Source organism: Salvelinus sp. IW2-2015, linkage group LG33 (genome assembly GCF_002910315.2).
Source record: "Salvelinus sp. IW2-2015 linkage group LG33, ASM291031v2, whole genome shotgun sequence".
NCBI lineage: Eukaryota > Metazoa > Chordata > Actinopteri > Salmoniformes > Salmonidae > Salvelinus > Salvelinus sp. IW2-2015.
In genome coordinates this window covers 19144357-19160629 of record NC_036872.1, presented here as the reverse complement: position 1 = coordinate 19160629, position 16273 = coordinate 19144357, and the positions used below count along the sequence as shown (strand labels likewise).

Below are 16273 nucleotides of genomic sequence, written 5' to 3'. Positions count from 1 at the left end.
CTCCACATAGAGTCCCTGGAACCCACCTACCAGCAGCTGCAGAAGATGAAGCTGGACAAGAGTCCATTCGTGGTGGTGTCAGTGATTGGTCAGGAGCTGCTGACGGCGGCCCACCACACCGCATCCGTGGTGGTCCTGGAGGCCGCGTTAAAGATCGGTACCTGCAGCCTCAAGCTGCGTGGCTCCGTCTTCTCAGCCCTCAGCAGCGCCCACTGGTCCCTGGGCAATGCAGAGAAGAGCACCGGATACATGCAGCAAGACCTGGAGGTTTCCAAGACACTAGGTGAGACCACAGGGGTGCATGTTTGTGTCTGTGTTTTTGTCTGTTTATTTCTGTTCGTATCTGTGTGTATTGGTGTGTCTCTATCTGGTCCTGAGTTACTGTGTGTGTAAGGCATCCCAGATTGTCTGACTCTCCTGACCCCACACAGTTTGACACATAAGTGGGCAGTGTATAGCAGAGCAGCAGGAGATAAGGGTCTGGATGGAGCAGAGCGCTGTGGTTTTTAGGTAGAGAGCCTGGCTCTATGGCTCTGTATGGGGGGGCCTGTCTATCAGGCAGATGTAATAAGGCCTCCCCCTCTCCACTTCTCACCCCACCAGGGCCCGGAGGTCAGGTCTAGCAGGTCTACTTCTACTGTGGAGCTCTGTCTGTACAGCAGCTTAGAATGCCCAGTACTCCATTTAAGGACATAATGGGATGTCAGTGTCAAGGAGATCCAACGCATCACTGCATCACTGCTCTAAGATGGTGGAGGACCATGACTGCCCTGTAAATCCACAATGAATGACAACACATTTAGTAGTGATGTTCCTGTTGTACTGTATACAACCTGCGTGGTAAACAAACAAGTATACAGATGATTGTATTGAAAGTTACAAAGTATTGATTATGTTCTCAGATGAATTTGTATAGAGAACATTGTCCTTTGTCCCATTCTGTCCTGGAGTGACTGTCCCTTACATGTCCTTTCTCCTCCCTTTCCTCCTCTGCTCCAGGTGACCAAACAGGTGAATGCCGTGCCCATGGCAACCTGGGCTCAGCATTCTTCTCCAAGGGGAACTACCGCGAGGCCCTGACCAACCACCGCCACCAGCTGGTCCTGGCCATGAAGCTCAAGGACAGGGAGGTAAGAGACTGAGACACACATGGCCACATCCCACTCATGAGGAGATGTGTCCTCTTATCAGGGGTTCCCAAACTTTTTCACTCAGGCCCCCCCTACCAGCATTGTAGAACCCCCCCCCCCCACGCTATGTCTATTTCTATGGGCACAAGCACTGTTCATGACACAAATTGTTCACACCCCTCTTGTTGGGGGAGAGAACATTTTCAGATTTAAAGCTTATTTCCTGAAATTCTACACATTTTGTCATGGGGTGCAGAGAACATTTAGCAGTTTAAAGCAAATTTTCTTGCAATTCTATACATTTTGCCATGTTTAATGTGTATTCATGTGATATTTGAGTGACTCGAACTTTACAAAAAAATCTATGGGCTAAAAAACAATGTTTTGATCTGGACATTTCTGATAAGTTCTAAATAGCTTTCTGAGGTATGCGATAACTGACAGTACAAGAGGACAACTGATTATGCACCACCCACTTTTGAAATGGCACCTTGTGCGTTCTACTATTACAACTTTCAAGAGTAAGTTGAAAGCCCCTGTGCCCACCTGTGCCCCACAGTTTGGGAACACCACTCTATACATTACTCCTGGGTCATTTTGATGGTCTCTTCTAGATGGTAGTATGTGGGGTGGCAGGTGGCCTAGTGGTGAGAGTGTTGGGCCAGTAACTGAAAGGTTGCTTGTTCAAATCCCCGAGCTGACAAGGTAAAAACCTGTAGTTTTCCTCCTGAACAAGGCAGTTAACCCACTGTTCCTAAATAAGAATTGTTCCTAAATAAGAATTTGTTCTTAAGTGACTTGCCTAGTTAAATAAAGATAAAATGTAAATGAAGTCTCTCATATAGTTTTAGGTTATCTTCTGCTATAGGAGGGGTGACGGCATATGGGGGATGGATGGCTAGTGTCTTTTTTCTGTTTCTGTTAGTGGTTGTCATAGTGATGTGTCCAGCATCCTCTCGTCTGTCTTGGTCGTTCAGAGGGTGACTGAAGGGTAAGACTGAAGAGCAGGAAGGCTCGGCTGCTGGTTCTCCTGTCAGAGAAAGAGAGGGATGAGAAGTGGGCTAGGAGAACAAGTGAAGGTGACAAGGCGAGGGATAGAGAGGTGGAGAGACCAATGGGAGGGCCATTAGTAACAGCTGGTGCTCCTCGTTATCAATGCAAAATGTTTATGCAGATATTATTGAGATATTTATCCTGTACATGATTCAGTAAATCTGGGGCTTTGGCAACATATGCTGCTTTAGGAATGCCATTTAGACTGATTAAGCTGTTTGGATATGAAATAGAGGGGGAAAGAAAACAAAGGACATGAGAGAGAAAAAACTGACGGACAAGGGAGAGTGAGAGCGTGAGAGAGAGGGAGAGAGAGAGAGAGGGAGAGCGAGTAGGAGAGTGAGAGAGAGAGAAAGAAGAATAGAGGTAGAGCATGAGGGAGGGAGGGTAGGCAGAGGAAGAGGAAGGGCCAGAGTGAGAACAAGGGCTAGTTTCTCTCTCTCCCCTTAACCTCCTCCTCTCTCTCTCTCTCTCTCTCTCTCTCTCCTCTCTCTCTCTCTCTCTCTCTCTCTCTCTCTCTCTCTCTCTCTCTCTCTCTCTCTCTCTCTCTCTCCTCTCTCTCTTCTCTCTCTCTCTCTCTTCTCTGTCTCTGTGTGTTCTGCCTGACCTCTGTGGTGATTGTGGGGGGTGACAGTGCTCGTCCACAACAGTTCCGTCACCCCGCCCAGAGAGAAGAATGCCCTTGCTTCCCCCCGTCCCTCCCTGCTTCCCCCGTCTCTCCCTGCTTCCCCATCCCTCCTTGCTTTCCCCTGTGTCCATCCCTGCTTCCCACATCTTTCCCTGCTTCCCCTCGTCCTGCCTGCTTCCCTCTCGCCCTCCCTGCTTTCCCCCCCATTCCTCCCTGCTTCCTCCCCGTCCCTCCCTGCTTCCCCCGTCCCACTGCTCCCCTCATCTCTTATCCTCCCCTCCAGCACCTCCCCGGCCGCTTCAACTGTTTGTTTTCGCAGATATCAGAGGACGTTTATACAGTCCAGACAGAACCACACAATGAGAAACAAAGCTACAGCTAACGGCCAAAGGCCTCTCACATCTCTCACACAAATACCTCCACATAGATAGATAGGCAAAAAGGTGTAGGTATGAGACCAAAGCCATCAGTGGAAGGCCTAGACCTACGTACAGTATGTCATGCACACAGGTTAAGTTACAGTAGTGTTAGGGTGAGCTGTATTTGAGTGTGCTTGTGGATAAGGTAAGGAGTGTGGGGGTCTGTGTTTAATTTGGGGGCCTCAGTACCCAGTTCACATTAAAACTGACCATCCTACCGATCCTTGACTTCGGCGATGTCATTTACAAAATAGCCTCCAACACTCTACTCAGCAAATTGGATGCAGTCTATCACAGTGCCATCTGTTTTGTCACCAAAACCCCATATACCACCCACCACTGCAACCTGTATGCTCTCGTTGGCTGTATGCTCTCGTTGGCTCGCTTCATATTCGTCGCCAAACCCACTGGCTCCAGGTCATCTACAAGTCTTTGCTAGGTAAAGCCCCGCCTTATCTCAGCTCACTGGTCACCATAGCAGCACCCACCCGTAGCACGCGCTCCAGCAGGTATATTTCATTGGTCACCCCCAAAGCCATTTCCTCCTTTGGCTGCCTTTCCTTCCAGTTCTCTGCTGCCAATGACTGGAAGGAATTGCAAAAATCACTGAAGCTGGAGACTCATATCTCCCTCACTAACTTTAAGCACCAGCTGTCAGAGCAGCTCACAGATCACTGCACCTGTACATAACCCATCTGTAAATAGCCCATCCAACTACCTCATCCCCATACTTGTCACGCCCTGACCTTAGAGAGCATTTTTATGTCTCTATTTGGTTTGGTCAGGGTGTGATTTGGGGTGGGCATTCTATGTTTTGTTTTCTATGATTTTGTGTTTCTATGTTTTGGCTGAGTATGGTTCTCAATCAGGGACAGCTGTCTATCGTTGTCTCTGATTGGGAAAAATACTTAGGTAGCCCTTTTTCCCTCCTTTCGTTGTGGGTAGTTGTCTTTGTTTGTGGCACTATAGCCCTTAAGCTTCACGGTCGTTTTTGTATTGTTTATTGTTTTTGTTGGCGTCACACCAAAATGAAAGGAATATGTACGCTCAGCACGCTGCACCTTGGTCTGCTTCTTACGACGGCCGTGACAATACTGTTATTTTTTTTCTTTCTCCTTTGCACCCCAGTATCTCTACTTGCACATTCATATTTTGCACATCTATCACTCCAGTGTTTAATTGCTAAATTGTAATTATTTCACCACTATGGCCTATTTATTGCCTTACCTCCCTTATCTTACCTCATTTGCACACACTGTATATAGACTTGTTTCTATTGTGATATCGACTGTATGTTTGTTTAATCCATGTGTAACTCTGTGTTGTGTCGCACTGCTTTGCTTTATCTTGGCCAGATCGCAGTTGTAAATGAGAACTTGTTCTCAACTAACCTACCTGGTTAAATAAAGGTTAAATAAAAAAATAATTAAAAAAACATTAGGCACTGGCAGTAATTGGCTGACCAGATGGTAGCTTTTAATGAGTGTGTGCGTGTTTGTGTGTGTGTGTGTGTGTGTGTGTGTGTGTGTGTGTGTGTGTGTGTGTGTGTGTTTCCGTGCCCCTACAACCCTGCCTTCTCAATCAGACAGGAAGGATTACTATGAAAGCCCCCACCCTTCCTAATCATATCCAGATCCTCCTACTAACACCAAGCTGCCACCTGACTGGCTGTTAAGGTCACCTCTCATCCCTCTACCCCCCCCTTTGGTTTAGCACACAGCCCGTACACCTTACATGTTGAATAATACTGACCCATTCTTATACAATACTCTCTCATTCACTTCTTCTGAGAGGGAACATCCCCTCACCTTCCCACCACACACTAACAGTACATTTAGAAGTGGGCAGTACCAGTTAGGTGAGCTGTGTCTGAGGTGTTATGTAAAGACTATTCCAGGGCCTTGACTAGGTCATCCCATGCTGCTAATGGCTGCTGCCTCCTACAGGACGTCCCCCCTGGCCCCTTTGGACCTCAGCGCCTGGCCCCTGGTCCCCTAATCAGTCATATGTGTGTCACACCACCTGGCCTTCCTCAGAGAGCAGAACACTGGGGGCTAACGGAGGGAACGGATCCCTCATTACTGTAGCTAGCCCAGCTAGTGTTGCCTGGTGTTTTGCTTTCTGATGTCAAACATATTATCTGGCCTTAGAGGAGGTGAGGTCACTTCCTAGAGGCCAGGCCAGCCTGGACACAGGATGTTGTGCTGCTGCTCACTGAAGTTCCAGTAGAGACCGTGAAGAGTGTGAAGGAGAGAGAGTAAGGGGCGCTCCCACCAGTGGCTGTCGGTGCCGTTTAAGATTAGAGAGGACAACTTTTTTTTATGAGCATGGTCTTACTTCAATTACAGCATATGTAACCCACCGCCTGGATTTGGTCCTATGTAGCAACATTTGAAATTGTGTTTTTTACATTTGATACAAGTAGGGACTCAGAGCTAGAAAATTGTATATCAAACACTTCAGTTGAGGAACAATGGGAAAGTAATTCTGCTTTGAAAGGTGGAAAACTTGTAACCCCACTTTTGAGAAAATTGCCCTTGAATATTTTGGTACACCTACTGGAGAGCTCTTCTTTGTCTACACCAGTTCAGCATCATTCACACCCTCTTGAGCTTTAGCCCCACCCATCTCTTTAAGGATTCACATCCATATGCTTAACAGAGAGAGTAGTGTAGTAAACAACCAAAGATTTCAAGACTAAAGGTGGTAAAAGTAGTAGCCTACAATAAGGAAAAACTCCAGGTAAAAATAGATTTGATCTATTCCTTGACCTACAGTTGAAGTCAGATTATTTCACTTATAATTCACTGTGTCACAATTCCAGTGGGTCAGAAGTTTACATACACTAAGTTGACTGTGCCTTTAAACAGCTTGGAAAATTCCAGAAAAGGATGTCATGGATTTAGAAGCTTCTAATAGGCTAATTGTACCTGTGGATATATTTCAAGGCCTACCTTCAAACTCAGTGCCTCTTTGCTTGACATCATGGTAAAATCAGAAGAAATCAGCCAAGACCTCAGAAAAACAATTGTAGACCTCCACAAGTCTGGTTCATCCTTGGGAGCAATTTCCAGATGCCTGAAGGTACCACGTTCATCTGTTCAAACAATAGTAGGCAAGTATAAACACCATGGGACCACACATCTGTCATACCGCTCAGGAAGGAGACGTTTTCTGTCTCCTAGAGATGAACGTACTTTGGTGCGAAAAGTGCAAATCAAACCCAGAACAACAGCAAAGGACCTTGTGAAGATGCTGGAGGAAACAGGTACAAAGTATCTATATCCACAGTAAAAATGAGTCCTATATCAACATAACCTGAAAGGCTGCTCAGCAAGGAAGAAGCCACTGCTCCAGAACCGCCATAAAAAACCCAGACTACGGTTTGCAACTGCACATGGGAACAAAGATCGTACTTTTTGGAGAAATGTCCTCTGGTCTGATGAAACAAAAATAGAACTGTTTGGCCATAATGACCATCGTTATGTTTGGAGGGAAAAGGGGAGGCTTGCAAGCCAAACAACACCATCCCAACCGTGAAGCACGGGGGTGGCAGCATCATGTTGTGGGGGTGTTTTGCTGCAGGAGGGACTGGTGCACTTCACAAAATAGATGGCATCATGAGGGAGGAAAATTATGTGGATGGAAAATTATGTGGATATATTGAAGCAACATCTCAAGACATCAGTCAGGAAGTTAAAGCTTGGTCGCAAATGGGTCTTCAAATGGACAATGACCCCAAGCATATTTCCAAAGTTGTGGCAAAATAGTTTAAGGACAACAAAGTAAAGGTATTGGAGTGGCCATCACAAAGCACTGACCTCAATCCCATAGAACATTTGTGGGCAGAACTGAAAAAGCGTGTGAGAAAGGAGGCCTACAAACCTGACTCAGTTACACCAGCTCTGTCAGGAGAAATGGGCCAAAATTCACCCAACTTATTGTGGGAAGCTTTTGGAAGGCTACCCGAAACATTTGACCCAAGTTAAACAATTTAAAGGCGATGCTACCAAATACTAATTGAATGTATGTAAACTTCTGACCCACTGGGAATGTGATGAAATAAATAAATGCTGAAATAAATCATTCTCTATACTATTATTCTGACATTTCACATTCTTAAAATAAAGTGGTGATCCTAACTGACCTAAGACAGGGAATTTTTACTAGGATTAAATGTCAGGAATTGTGAACAACTGAGATGAAATGTATTTGGCTATGGTGTATGTAAACTTCAACTGTGCATCCTATATGCTAAATTCAGGGCATCAATGTTGTTAAGAATAGTAGCAAAACTTTAGTAGTTCTCGATTGCTAACGTTATATTTTTCAAAAACGCTGTGGTAGAAAGGACTATCAACACATACTGAGCAGCTCACGTTATAGACATGGCAGACCAATCCAAACTCATCTCCCGGCATGTCCAGCCCACCCATTATCTCAGCCAATCATGGCTAGCGAGAAGGTTCCCCCTTTTTCCGTGGCTAAACCAACGAGGCTCGCAATTTAACAATTACATTCGTATCTACAGATGGTATACAAGTTTGTTATTAAGGCACATGAAAGTTCACGTTCCAGAAGGCATTTCTGCCCAAAAATGCATTTAGATAAAAATACATTAAAAAGATGTTCAAATCCCTCTCCTCTGAAGTAGTGATGTGCAATATACGCCTAGCTTCCTTAAACAGGTCACATATTGGATGACTGTCATTCATATTCCAGTCACCCAGCTCATTGTAACATTGATAGGTTTAGGCTACTACATGATACTCACATTTTCCCTATACCCATGATGAGGTTGCTACAACATAGCCTACAAATTAAAGTTTATAATGTAGGTGCACAGGTCGAGAGATAAATTGGAAAAATCAAGGTGACAGACAGTGACAAATTCAATACCGCCTTGCAAACTCTTGCTTCCAGCTGATCAGGGGTGTAATCATTAGTCCAAACAGTTGCAAAAAGTACATTTTTGCAACTAAAACTAGGGGCAACAGAGGACGAACAGCAGAGGGGCTAATGATCTTAGAGTGGGGGGGGGGAGGTCTCTGCTTCCGGGGGTGTAGCCGCGGCACTATAGTGGCGGGCCAACGCCTCAGGCTTGACTCTCTTGGATACCGGTCGGTGCTGCGGAAGCGAAGTGGCCTGGGCCTTACTGAATTCCTCCCGGAGGTCCTGGTACTCTGCGGAGCTTGCGGAGAGGTCCGGGGCAGTTTCCAAGTCCCCAGGAAGACGTCCCGGGGCAGGCAGAGCTGACTTCAGGCAATGAGTGTGGCAGGACAGGAATCCCAATACCACGGGAACCTGCAAAGACTCAACCAGCAGGAATTGGATCGTCTCGCTGTGGTTCACCGACACTCGTAGGTTGACGGGGGTGGTCTGGTGGGTGACCCGGCCTATAGAGTGCCCGTCCAGTGCTCTAACTTTCACTATTGTTTCACTGTTTTTATTTTCATGAAATTCACTGAGTAGGATGGTCCTCCCCTTCTTCCTCTGAGGAACCTCCACTGGCTCACACATACAGTACATAACCTCCATCTCAGCACTGTATTAGTAATTATACCCTTTACCTCAATGCAGGTAGCAATTCCCCAGAATAGGTGGTATTCTCACACACACATTGTGACATTGTGTTCTCGCACACACATTATACCACTTGTCTACCCCTGTGTTACTGCAGTGTTACTACTACTAGCCTTTCACCCAGTGCAGTACAGTGCAGTGCAGAGTGGCCTGGCTGTGTCCTGTGATGGAGCAGCAGAGAGAGACAGAAGACAGAGATCTTACTACAACATTAATATAGTAGCACTACCATTGGCTTATCCCCCAGTGCAGTGCAGTGCAAAGTTGCCTGGCTGTGTCCTGTGATGGAGCAGCAGAGAGAGACAGAAGACAGAGATCTTCCTGGGAGCATTCTCCATTAATCACAGGCAGTAATTGGATCCTGTTTTTATCAGTAGAGGCGCAACGCACGGCCTCTCTTTCATCTCCTAATGCTCTGCCATGCAAGGCCCGGACTCTGCTGCTGCCTGCCAGACTGATGGTCCACCACTCCTCATTTCAACAGTTGGCCTAGTCACTGGCCTTAATCACACATATTGCTTATGACCACTACACTGGCCATTATGAGTTATTCACTTTCCACTTACTCTACTGTATTGTCGTGACCAACGTCTCTGTTTTGGCTAAATAAATTCCACAAGCCATACAGCTTTCCTATGTTTTCAGATGATTACTGCTCTTAAAGATGGAATATCTTGAAGGGTATAATGAAGTATAATTGGTTATGTGGATGTACCTTGTGGTTGTGTTAGAGAGGGACAGATACATGGAAGGAGAGAGAGTGGGATGGGTGGTTTAAAAGGTGAGGGGGAGAGCTGCTAGTGTTATCTATGAGAGGAGAGGGGGAACCTGGGAATGGCTCCTGGAGTGCAGCGTTCTGTCATCCGCGACCGTGACTCGCTTTGAGCTGCAGTCCAAGCCTGTGAGGTCATACTGTACCACAGAGTTTTTTGTTTTTTTTACTCGCAGCCTTTGGAAATATCTTTAGCAGATTTTCAGCTGTCAGATATGCTGGACATATAACATAAACACACTCTCCTTTATCCAGCCATATGTGGCCCTGCCAAGTCCTTCCATACAGTAGGTTAATGTGGCCCTGCCAAGTCCTTCCATACAGTAGGTTAATGTGGCCCTGCCAAGTCCTTCCATACAGGGAGTTAAGTGTTGCCCTGCCAAGTCCTTCCATACAGTAGGTTAATGTGGCCCTGCCAAGTCCTTCCATACAGTAGGTTAATGTGGCCCCACCTGGTCTACTCTGGTTCTTAATAGCAACCGTCAGACTGAACAGCCTCATGTCATTCTCCTGATAAACTCTGCTGGTAAAACTAAACTGCCTCTCCTCTCCTGTGTTTGCATGTGACGTCCTACTCTTAAATAGTAGGTTTAGCTTGAGTGAGGTAACCCCTAATTTGGGGTGTGAGTATTTAGGAGAAACTGAGGCGGGCTGGCGATGGTACACTCTGTAATTACGTTACCCTGTGATGTTAAAATGCTATTCTTCTGCTGCTGGCTCCCCCAACCCATTGCAGGCTTGCGATGGAAATCAGAAACACAGCTAAAGAGGTTGGATAGAGGGGAGAGCATTGGGGTCTAGAGGTCTACTCTTCTCCTCCTACCTCTCTGTCTTCGTTTGTCTACTCTGCCGTTTCCCTTGCTTGATCTGCTGAAAGGAATTTCCACAAACTAAACTAGCGTGGGGGGCCTGGTGGGTGTTCCTGGGGTCAGGGTTAGTCAGCGCTGCAGCCGAGGAGGGGGATCATTAAGGAATCATTAGGGGCCTGGTGCCTCAGCTGCCTTTATGGGGCCAGCTCTAATAGGAGGAGGCCTGGCACCCCTGTCCCTCCCCTCTCCTTGCTCCCCACACCTCCTCTGCTGATTGAGAAGGAAGATTTGGGGATCATTACGGGGTTCATTTATAGAGTATGAGCTGGCCCAGCTTGGGGAGGAGGAGGAGGGGGGGGATGAGGGGATTGAGCAAAAGGGTGTCAAGCCAAATTACTGCAAGTACCTTTCTTTCCCCCTGTATCCACAGATGTCATAGAACAGCCCAGACCCACAGCCCCTGTGTATGGGTCTAGCAAGACCACACCAAGTCAAATCAAATTGTATTCATCATATGCTTGGTAAACAACAGGTGTAGACTAACAGTGAAATGCTTACTTACCACCACAGCCATTAGCCTAGCTCCACATAAAGAAGAGTTTCCTCATCTCATTGTGCTAGACTCAGCCCCTGGTGGTGGTAATGTAGCAGCCACTCTAACCTGCATGTGGGCCATCTATCCTGGTGTGCTGTAACGACACACAGCCAGCCTGTCTCTCCTCTCCTGGGCCCGGTGAGTCAGAACTGTTCTACACCGACGCACTTAGCCGTGAATCATGGAAAATGTACGGCTGAAAACAGCCAATGGGCCATGACCAGCCAGGAGGGAAACAGGGATGTGTGTGTGTTTGTGTGTGTGTGTGTTAAGTCTATAAGCCTCAGCATCAAACAGTAAAGTATCTCACAATAGCAATCACTAAATGGACTAAAGGAATGTGATTTGCATGGATTGTGGAGGTGAATGTATGTTAGATTGTCAGGTGATTTGTCCCATTGTCCGCAGTACAGGCAGGTTGGTATGAGCCATCTAGCTTCAGGCTGCTACTGCGAGATTTATTGCTCTTAATTTGATTGTTGCAGCGCACAGCCTTATTCTATCTAGTTGTGTCTGTCGATCAGGTGTGTTGAGGTGTCCTGTGTGTGTGTGTGTGTGTGTGTGTGTGTGTTGTGTGTGTGTCGTGTGTGTGGTGTTTGTGGTGTTGTTGCTGTGTGTGGTGTGTGTGTTGTGTGTGTGTGTGGTGGTGTGGTGTGTGTGTGTCATGGCCTGTGGCTGTGTTGTGAGTTAGCAGGTTACAGTGTAATGGTTATTACTGATTTTTGCCCACCCCCAGATACTATTGACCCAAATGTAGTCTTTGGGCAGGCTCGCCTGAGAAAATACTGTGTGTGTGTGTGTGTGTGTGTGTGTGTGTGTGTGTGCTGTGTTGTGTGTGTGTGTGTGTGTGGTGTGTGTGTTGTGTGTGTGTGGTGTGTTGTGTGTGTGTGTGTTGTGCTCGATTTTTGTGGTAGTTACATCCTGTACGGACCAGAAGTCCCATTTTGCCACAAGGAAAAAGGCTATTTTAGGCTTAGGGGTTAGGTTTAGGGTTACAATTGGGGTTATGGGTTATGGTTAGGTTTGGGGTTAAGTTTAAGGGTTAGGGTTGGGGTTGGGGGTTAGGAAAAATAGGATTTTGAATGGGAATCAATTGTTCGGTCCACACAAGGATAGGTAAACAAACGTGTGTATGTGTGTGTGTAAATGTGTTGTAAAATGGAGGGTTGGCAAAGGCGTATTTGTGTGTGTGAGTGTGTGCTCTGCATTTGCTGCATTGTAGGTGATGCAGCGGTGTGTCTCCCTAGTGGAGCACTTGGAGTGCTGTCAGAGAGATGAATGAGTGCCGTTATATTGACTACTGCTCTCTGCACTCTGCAACGCCACAGCCTTAACCCTCCATCCCTCTCTCCTTCCTCTCTTCTCCTCTTCTCTCCTCTCTGCCCCATGCTCCATTTCTCTCCTTTCCTTCCCTATATTTCTCCACTAGTTCACCCTCCCTTTTTCTTTTCCACACTGCCTCCCTCAGCTACCTCACATCTCCTTCCGTCTACTTCCCCTGTCACTCTCTCTTTTTCCCCCACCCATTTCTCCCCCCTTTCACTTCTCTCTCCAGTTGACAGATCCTCAGCCCCTCTACCTTATGATGCCCCCTAGAAAGCATCAGTGCATTCCACGACTCTAGGATTCTATACTGTAAATGGCCGTGCTGTTTGAATGGGCTGCTACATAGAGAAGCTGAGTCCGAAAACTGTAGTAGAGGCTGAGATATTTACTGATCACAGTGTCGATACCGGGGAGTCAAAGGTCGTTGGTTAATGCCAACAACCTTTTTTTTAAACATTGCCTGTCTCTAACCACTATCTGGCCTTATGTAGATTGAACTGCTCCTCGCAACTGGGAAGTCGAGTAATTTGTCTTGAATATTACACCTTGTCTGTTTTTCTCTCCCTAGCTACTGCAATCAATGGCAATTCAGAGGGACAGATTAGAGAACAAATAAACAGTGACACGTTCCCGGGAGACTCCCTCCTGCTGACTGGCGGTGGTGTGCTGCGCTCTATGATTATAGATGACAACCACGATACATACATAGCGTTCATCTAAGGAGGGGTGGGAGGGTTGGTTTAGGCAGGGGGATGAAACTCAGTCTGTGGGGGTTCTACGGCAGGGCAGGGCAGCGACTGCAGATATTTTAATCATTAGGAAAATCAGATGTCCAATCATCAATCTTGGCAGAAGAATTTGTGTCACCCGGGAAGGATGGAGGGAGAGAGGGATGAAGAGGGAAAGTGCCAACTCATCTTCCCTTGATAACAGCTGACGATAAGGGATGGAGGCCCATTAAAGACGTCAGCCAGCGGAAAGCTACTTCAGATGGATTTGATTGAAATGAATTGTGTGTCAGCGTGGCCAATTGAAACCTGCTCTCCCATGTGTTGCTTATGTTCTCAGTGTGGTTTTTACACTCTGCCAGACTTTCTGGGCCCAGTGTAATAATTGGAGTGTGTTATAGCATGTATGCCAGGGACTTGTAGGGGTGCCACTTCACTGTGACCCAATTGAACAAGTCCTGAGAGGTTTCTACTCTCCTAGCTCTGTACCTCGGTGCTTAATTGGTCATCCTCTCCAATGATTATCAGTTTGATTTTGTGACACTGCCTGATCGCCCTTGGTGTCTTCGCCTCTTCAGCGCTATCTAAAACGTATAGGGTGATGGCGGTGTGTCCATAACTTAATGATGAAACACATCTATGTAGTTTTGCTGGTCAGCTACAGTGCAACAGGATTTCAGGGCTTTCAAAGTGAATCAGGTATCTACAGTAGAGTACAGGGTGATAGGAGACCTCCCACCCTAAGGTATAGCTGACGTGAGAACGTGGTTGGTTTCTCCAGCTCGCCCATTCATTCCCCTCCTCCTCGCCTCCCTTCGGCATACATCCAGCCATCTTCCAGGCTGGCCAGAGAGCCATTTAGAGCCCTGGAACTGCATCCTTTCTCTCCAGGACGATCGATAGTGGAGCTGTCAGCAAGACGAATGGAGGCTTTAGGAAGTCAATTTTAATGAAGGAAGAAAGTAGAAGAGAGGAGTATGGGAGGGGGAGAAGACAGGGAACAGGAGAGGGAGAGACAGGAGGGAGGGAGAAGACAGGAGGAGGAAGACAGGGAACAGGAGAGGGGAGAAGGAGGGAGGGAGACAGGAGAGGGAGAGACAGGGAACAGGAGAGGGAGAGACGGAGGGGGAGGGGAGAGACAGGAGGGAGGGAGAGCAGGAGGGTAGGGAGAGACAGGGAACAGGAGAGGGAGGAGACAGAAGGAGGGAGGGAAGGAGGGCAGGAGAGGGAGAAGAGGAGGAGGGAGCAGGAGGGAGGGGAGCAGAGACAGGGATACAGGAGAGGAGAGACAGAGGAGAAGGGAGAGAACAGGGAACAGGAAGAGGGAGAGACAGGAGGGATGGAGGAGACAGGAGGGAGGGAGAGACAGGGAACAGGAGAGGGAGAGACAGGAGGGAGGGAGAGACAGGGAACAGGAGAAGGAGAGACAGGAGGGAGGGAGAGACAATAGGGAGGGAGAGAACCAGGAGGGGAGGAGAGACAGGAGGGAGGGGAAGACAGGAGGGAGGGAGAGAAGACAGGGAACAGAGAGGGGAGAGAACAGGGAACAGGAGAGGGAGAGACAGGGAACGGAGAGGGGAGAGACAGGAGGGAGGGAAGAGAAGACAGGGAACAGGAGAGGGAGAGACAGGAGGGAGGGAGAGAAGACAGGGACAGAGAGGGAGAGACAGGAGGGAGGAGAGACAGGAGGGAGGGGAGAGACAGCAGGAGGGAGAGACAGGGGAACAGGAGGAGGAGACAGGGAACAGGAGAGGAGAGACAGGAGGAGGGAGAGACAGGACAGGAGAGGGAGAGACAGGAGGGGGGAGAGACAGGAGGGAGGGAGAGACAGGGAACAGGAGAGGAGAGACAGGAGGGAGGAGAGACAGTAGGAGAGACAGGAGGAGAGGGAAGACAGGGAACAGGAGAGGGAGAGAAGGGGAGGGAGAGACAGGAGGGAGGGAAGACAGGGAACGAGAGAGGGAGAAGACAGGGGGAGGGAGAGAAGGAGGGAGGGAGAGACAGGAGGGAGGGAGAGACAGAGGACAGAGAGGGAGAGACAGGGAACAGGAGAGGGAGAGACAGGAGGGAGGGAGAGACAGGAGAGAGGGAGAGACAGGAGGGAGGGAGAGACAGGAGGGAGGGAGAGACAGGAGGGAGGTATAAAGGGAGAGCGGGAGGAAGAAGAAGAGCATACGGGGGTGTGTGTGTATACTGTGTGAGTTTGTGAGTATGTGTGCAGAGATGTGTGTGTACTTTGTGTATTGCTGTCTCAGGGGAGAGGGCTAGGGTTGATTCAGCTGGTGTAAGAACTATTTCTAGCCCAGCAGTGTGAAATGTCTCCTTGAATACACGCTAACACAGAAACGCATATTACTGGACTGGGGAGATTTGATTTGACGTGCAAAACAAAACTACATCTATTAACTTGGCCAATGAGTCATGTCACCAGCTCTGTTACGACAAGATGTTTTGACAAGGGACATCCTGGGTTATACTCAACAGATACTACCAAACATATTCCCAACACCTGTCAGCTTGGAGTTTTGGCATATTCAGTGTGTCCTGTGGAGTAGTAGAGTTGTGTGTGTTGGTGTTTGGCTAGACCCTGTAGCGTCTGTCCATTCAGCCTGAAATCTGAAAGCTGCATGCTAATTGGTGATTAGGAGCTAGGTTCAGAGGTCAGGGACAGCCAATGCAGAAAATAAATGATGTCCTCTGGGCACTGCTCTATTCTAGCCCTGATTTTACACATTGGAACAATTACTAGCCTTGATTTTCACCGTGTCTGTGTTTAAATGATTATCGATTCTGGACATGGCCAAAGAATGGTTCCAACCCTGCAACAACCAGGGTCTCCCCTTTAGAGCCAGTCACTATAGTGATGCATAAAGGTGCTCAAATAGCTTTGAAATGACCAGGCTGGGCCAGTGATAAGGTTAATATGTTAGATAAACACACAGCACAGTGGACAGAGTACAGATTGCAGTACAACAGACAAAGGAGTGCATTTCTATTCTCACTGCTGATATGTGTGCACTTCCTTCTCTGCTCCCACTTCCTCTCTGAAACGAGATACAGTATAGGCCAGGGGTATTCAACTCTTACCCAATGAGGTCCGCAGCCTGCTGCTTTTCTGTTCTACCTGATCATTAATTGCACACCTGGTGTCCCAGGTCTAAATCAGTCTCTGATTAGAGGGGAACAATGAGAAAATACAGTGGAACTGGCTTCAAGGTCCAGATTTTAGT

At 47.6% G+C, this 16273-nt stretch overlaps 1 protein-coding gene and 1 long non-coding RNA gene across 2 annotated transcripts in view; one reads left to right on the top strand and one right to left on the bottom strand.

The window, feature by feature from the left end:
- The window catches only part of LOC139023596 (uncharacterized), a 581371-nt gene that overhangs the window by 436036 nt on the left and 129062 nt on the right, over window positions 1–16273 (bottom strand). The window lies entirely within an intron of this gene.
- Window positions 1–16273, top strand: part of LOC111958148 (tetratricopeptide repeat protein 28-like) — a 247033-nt gene that overhangs the window by 129772 nt on the left and 100988 nt on the right. The window contains 2 exon segments of the mRNA XM_023979335.3: window positions 11–283; window positions 1000–1130. Of these exon segments, the coding sequence (XP_023835103.2) occupies window positions 11–283; window positions 1000–1130 (404 nt within the window).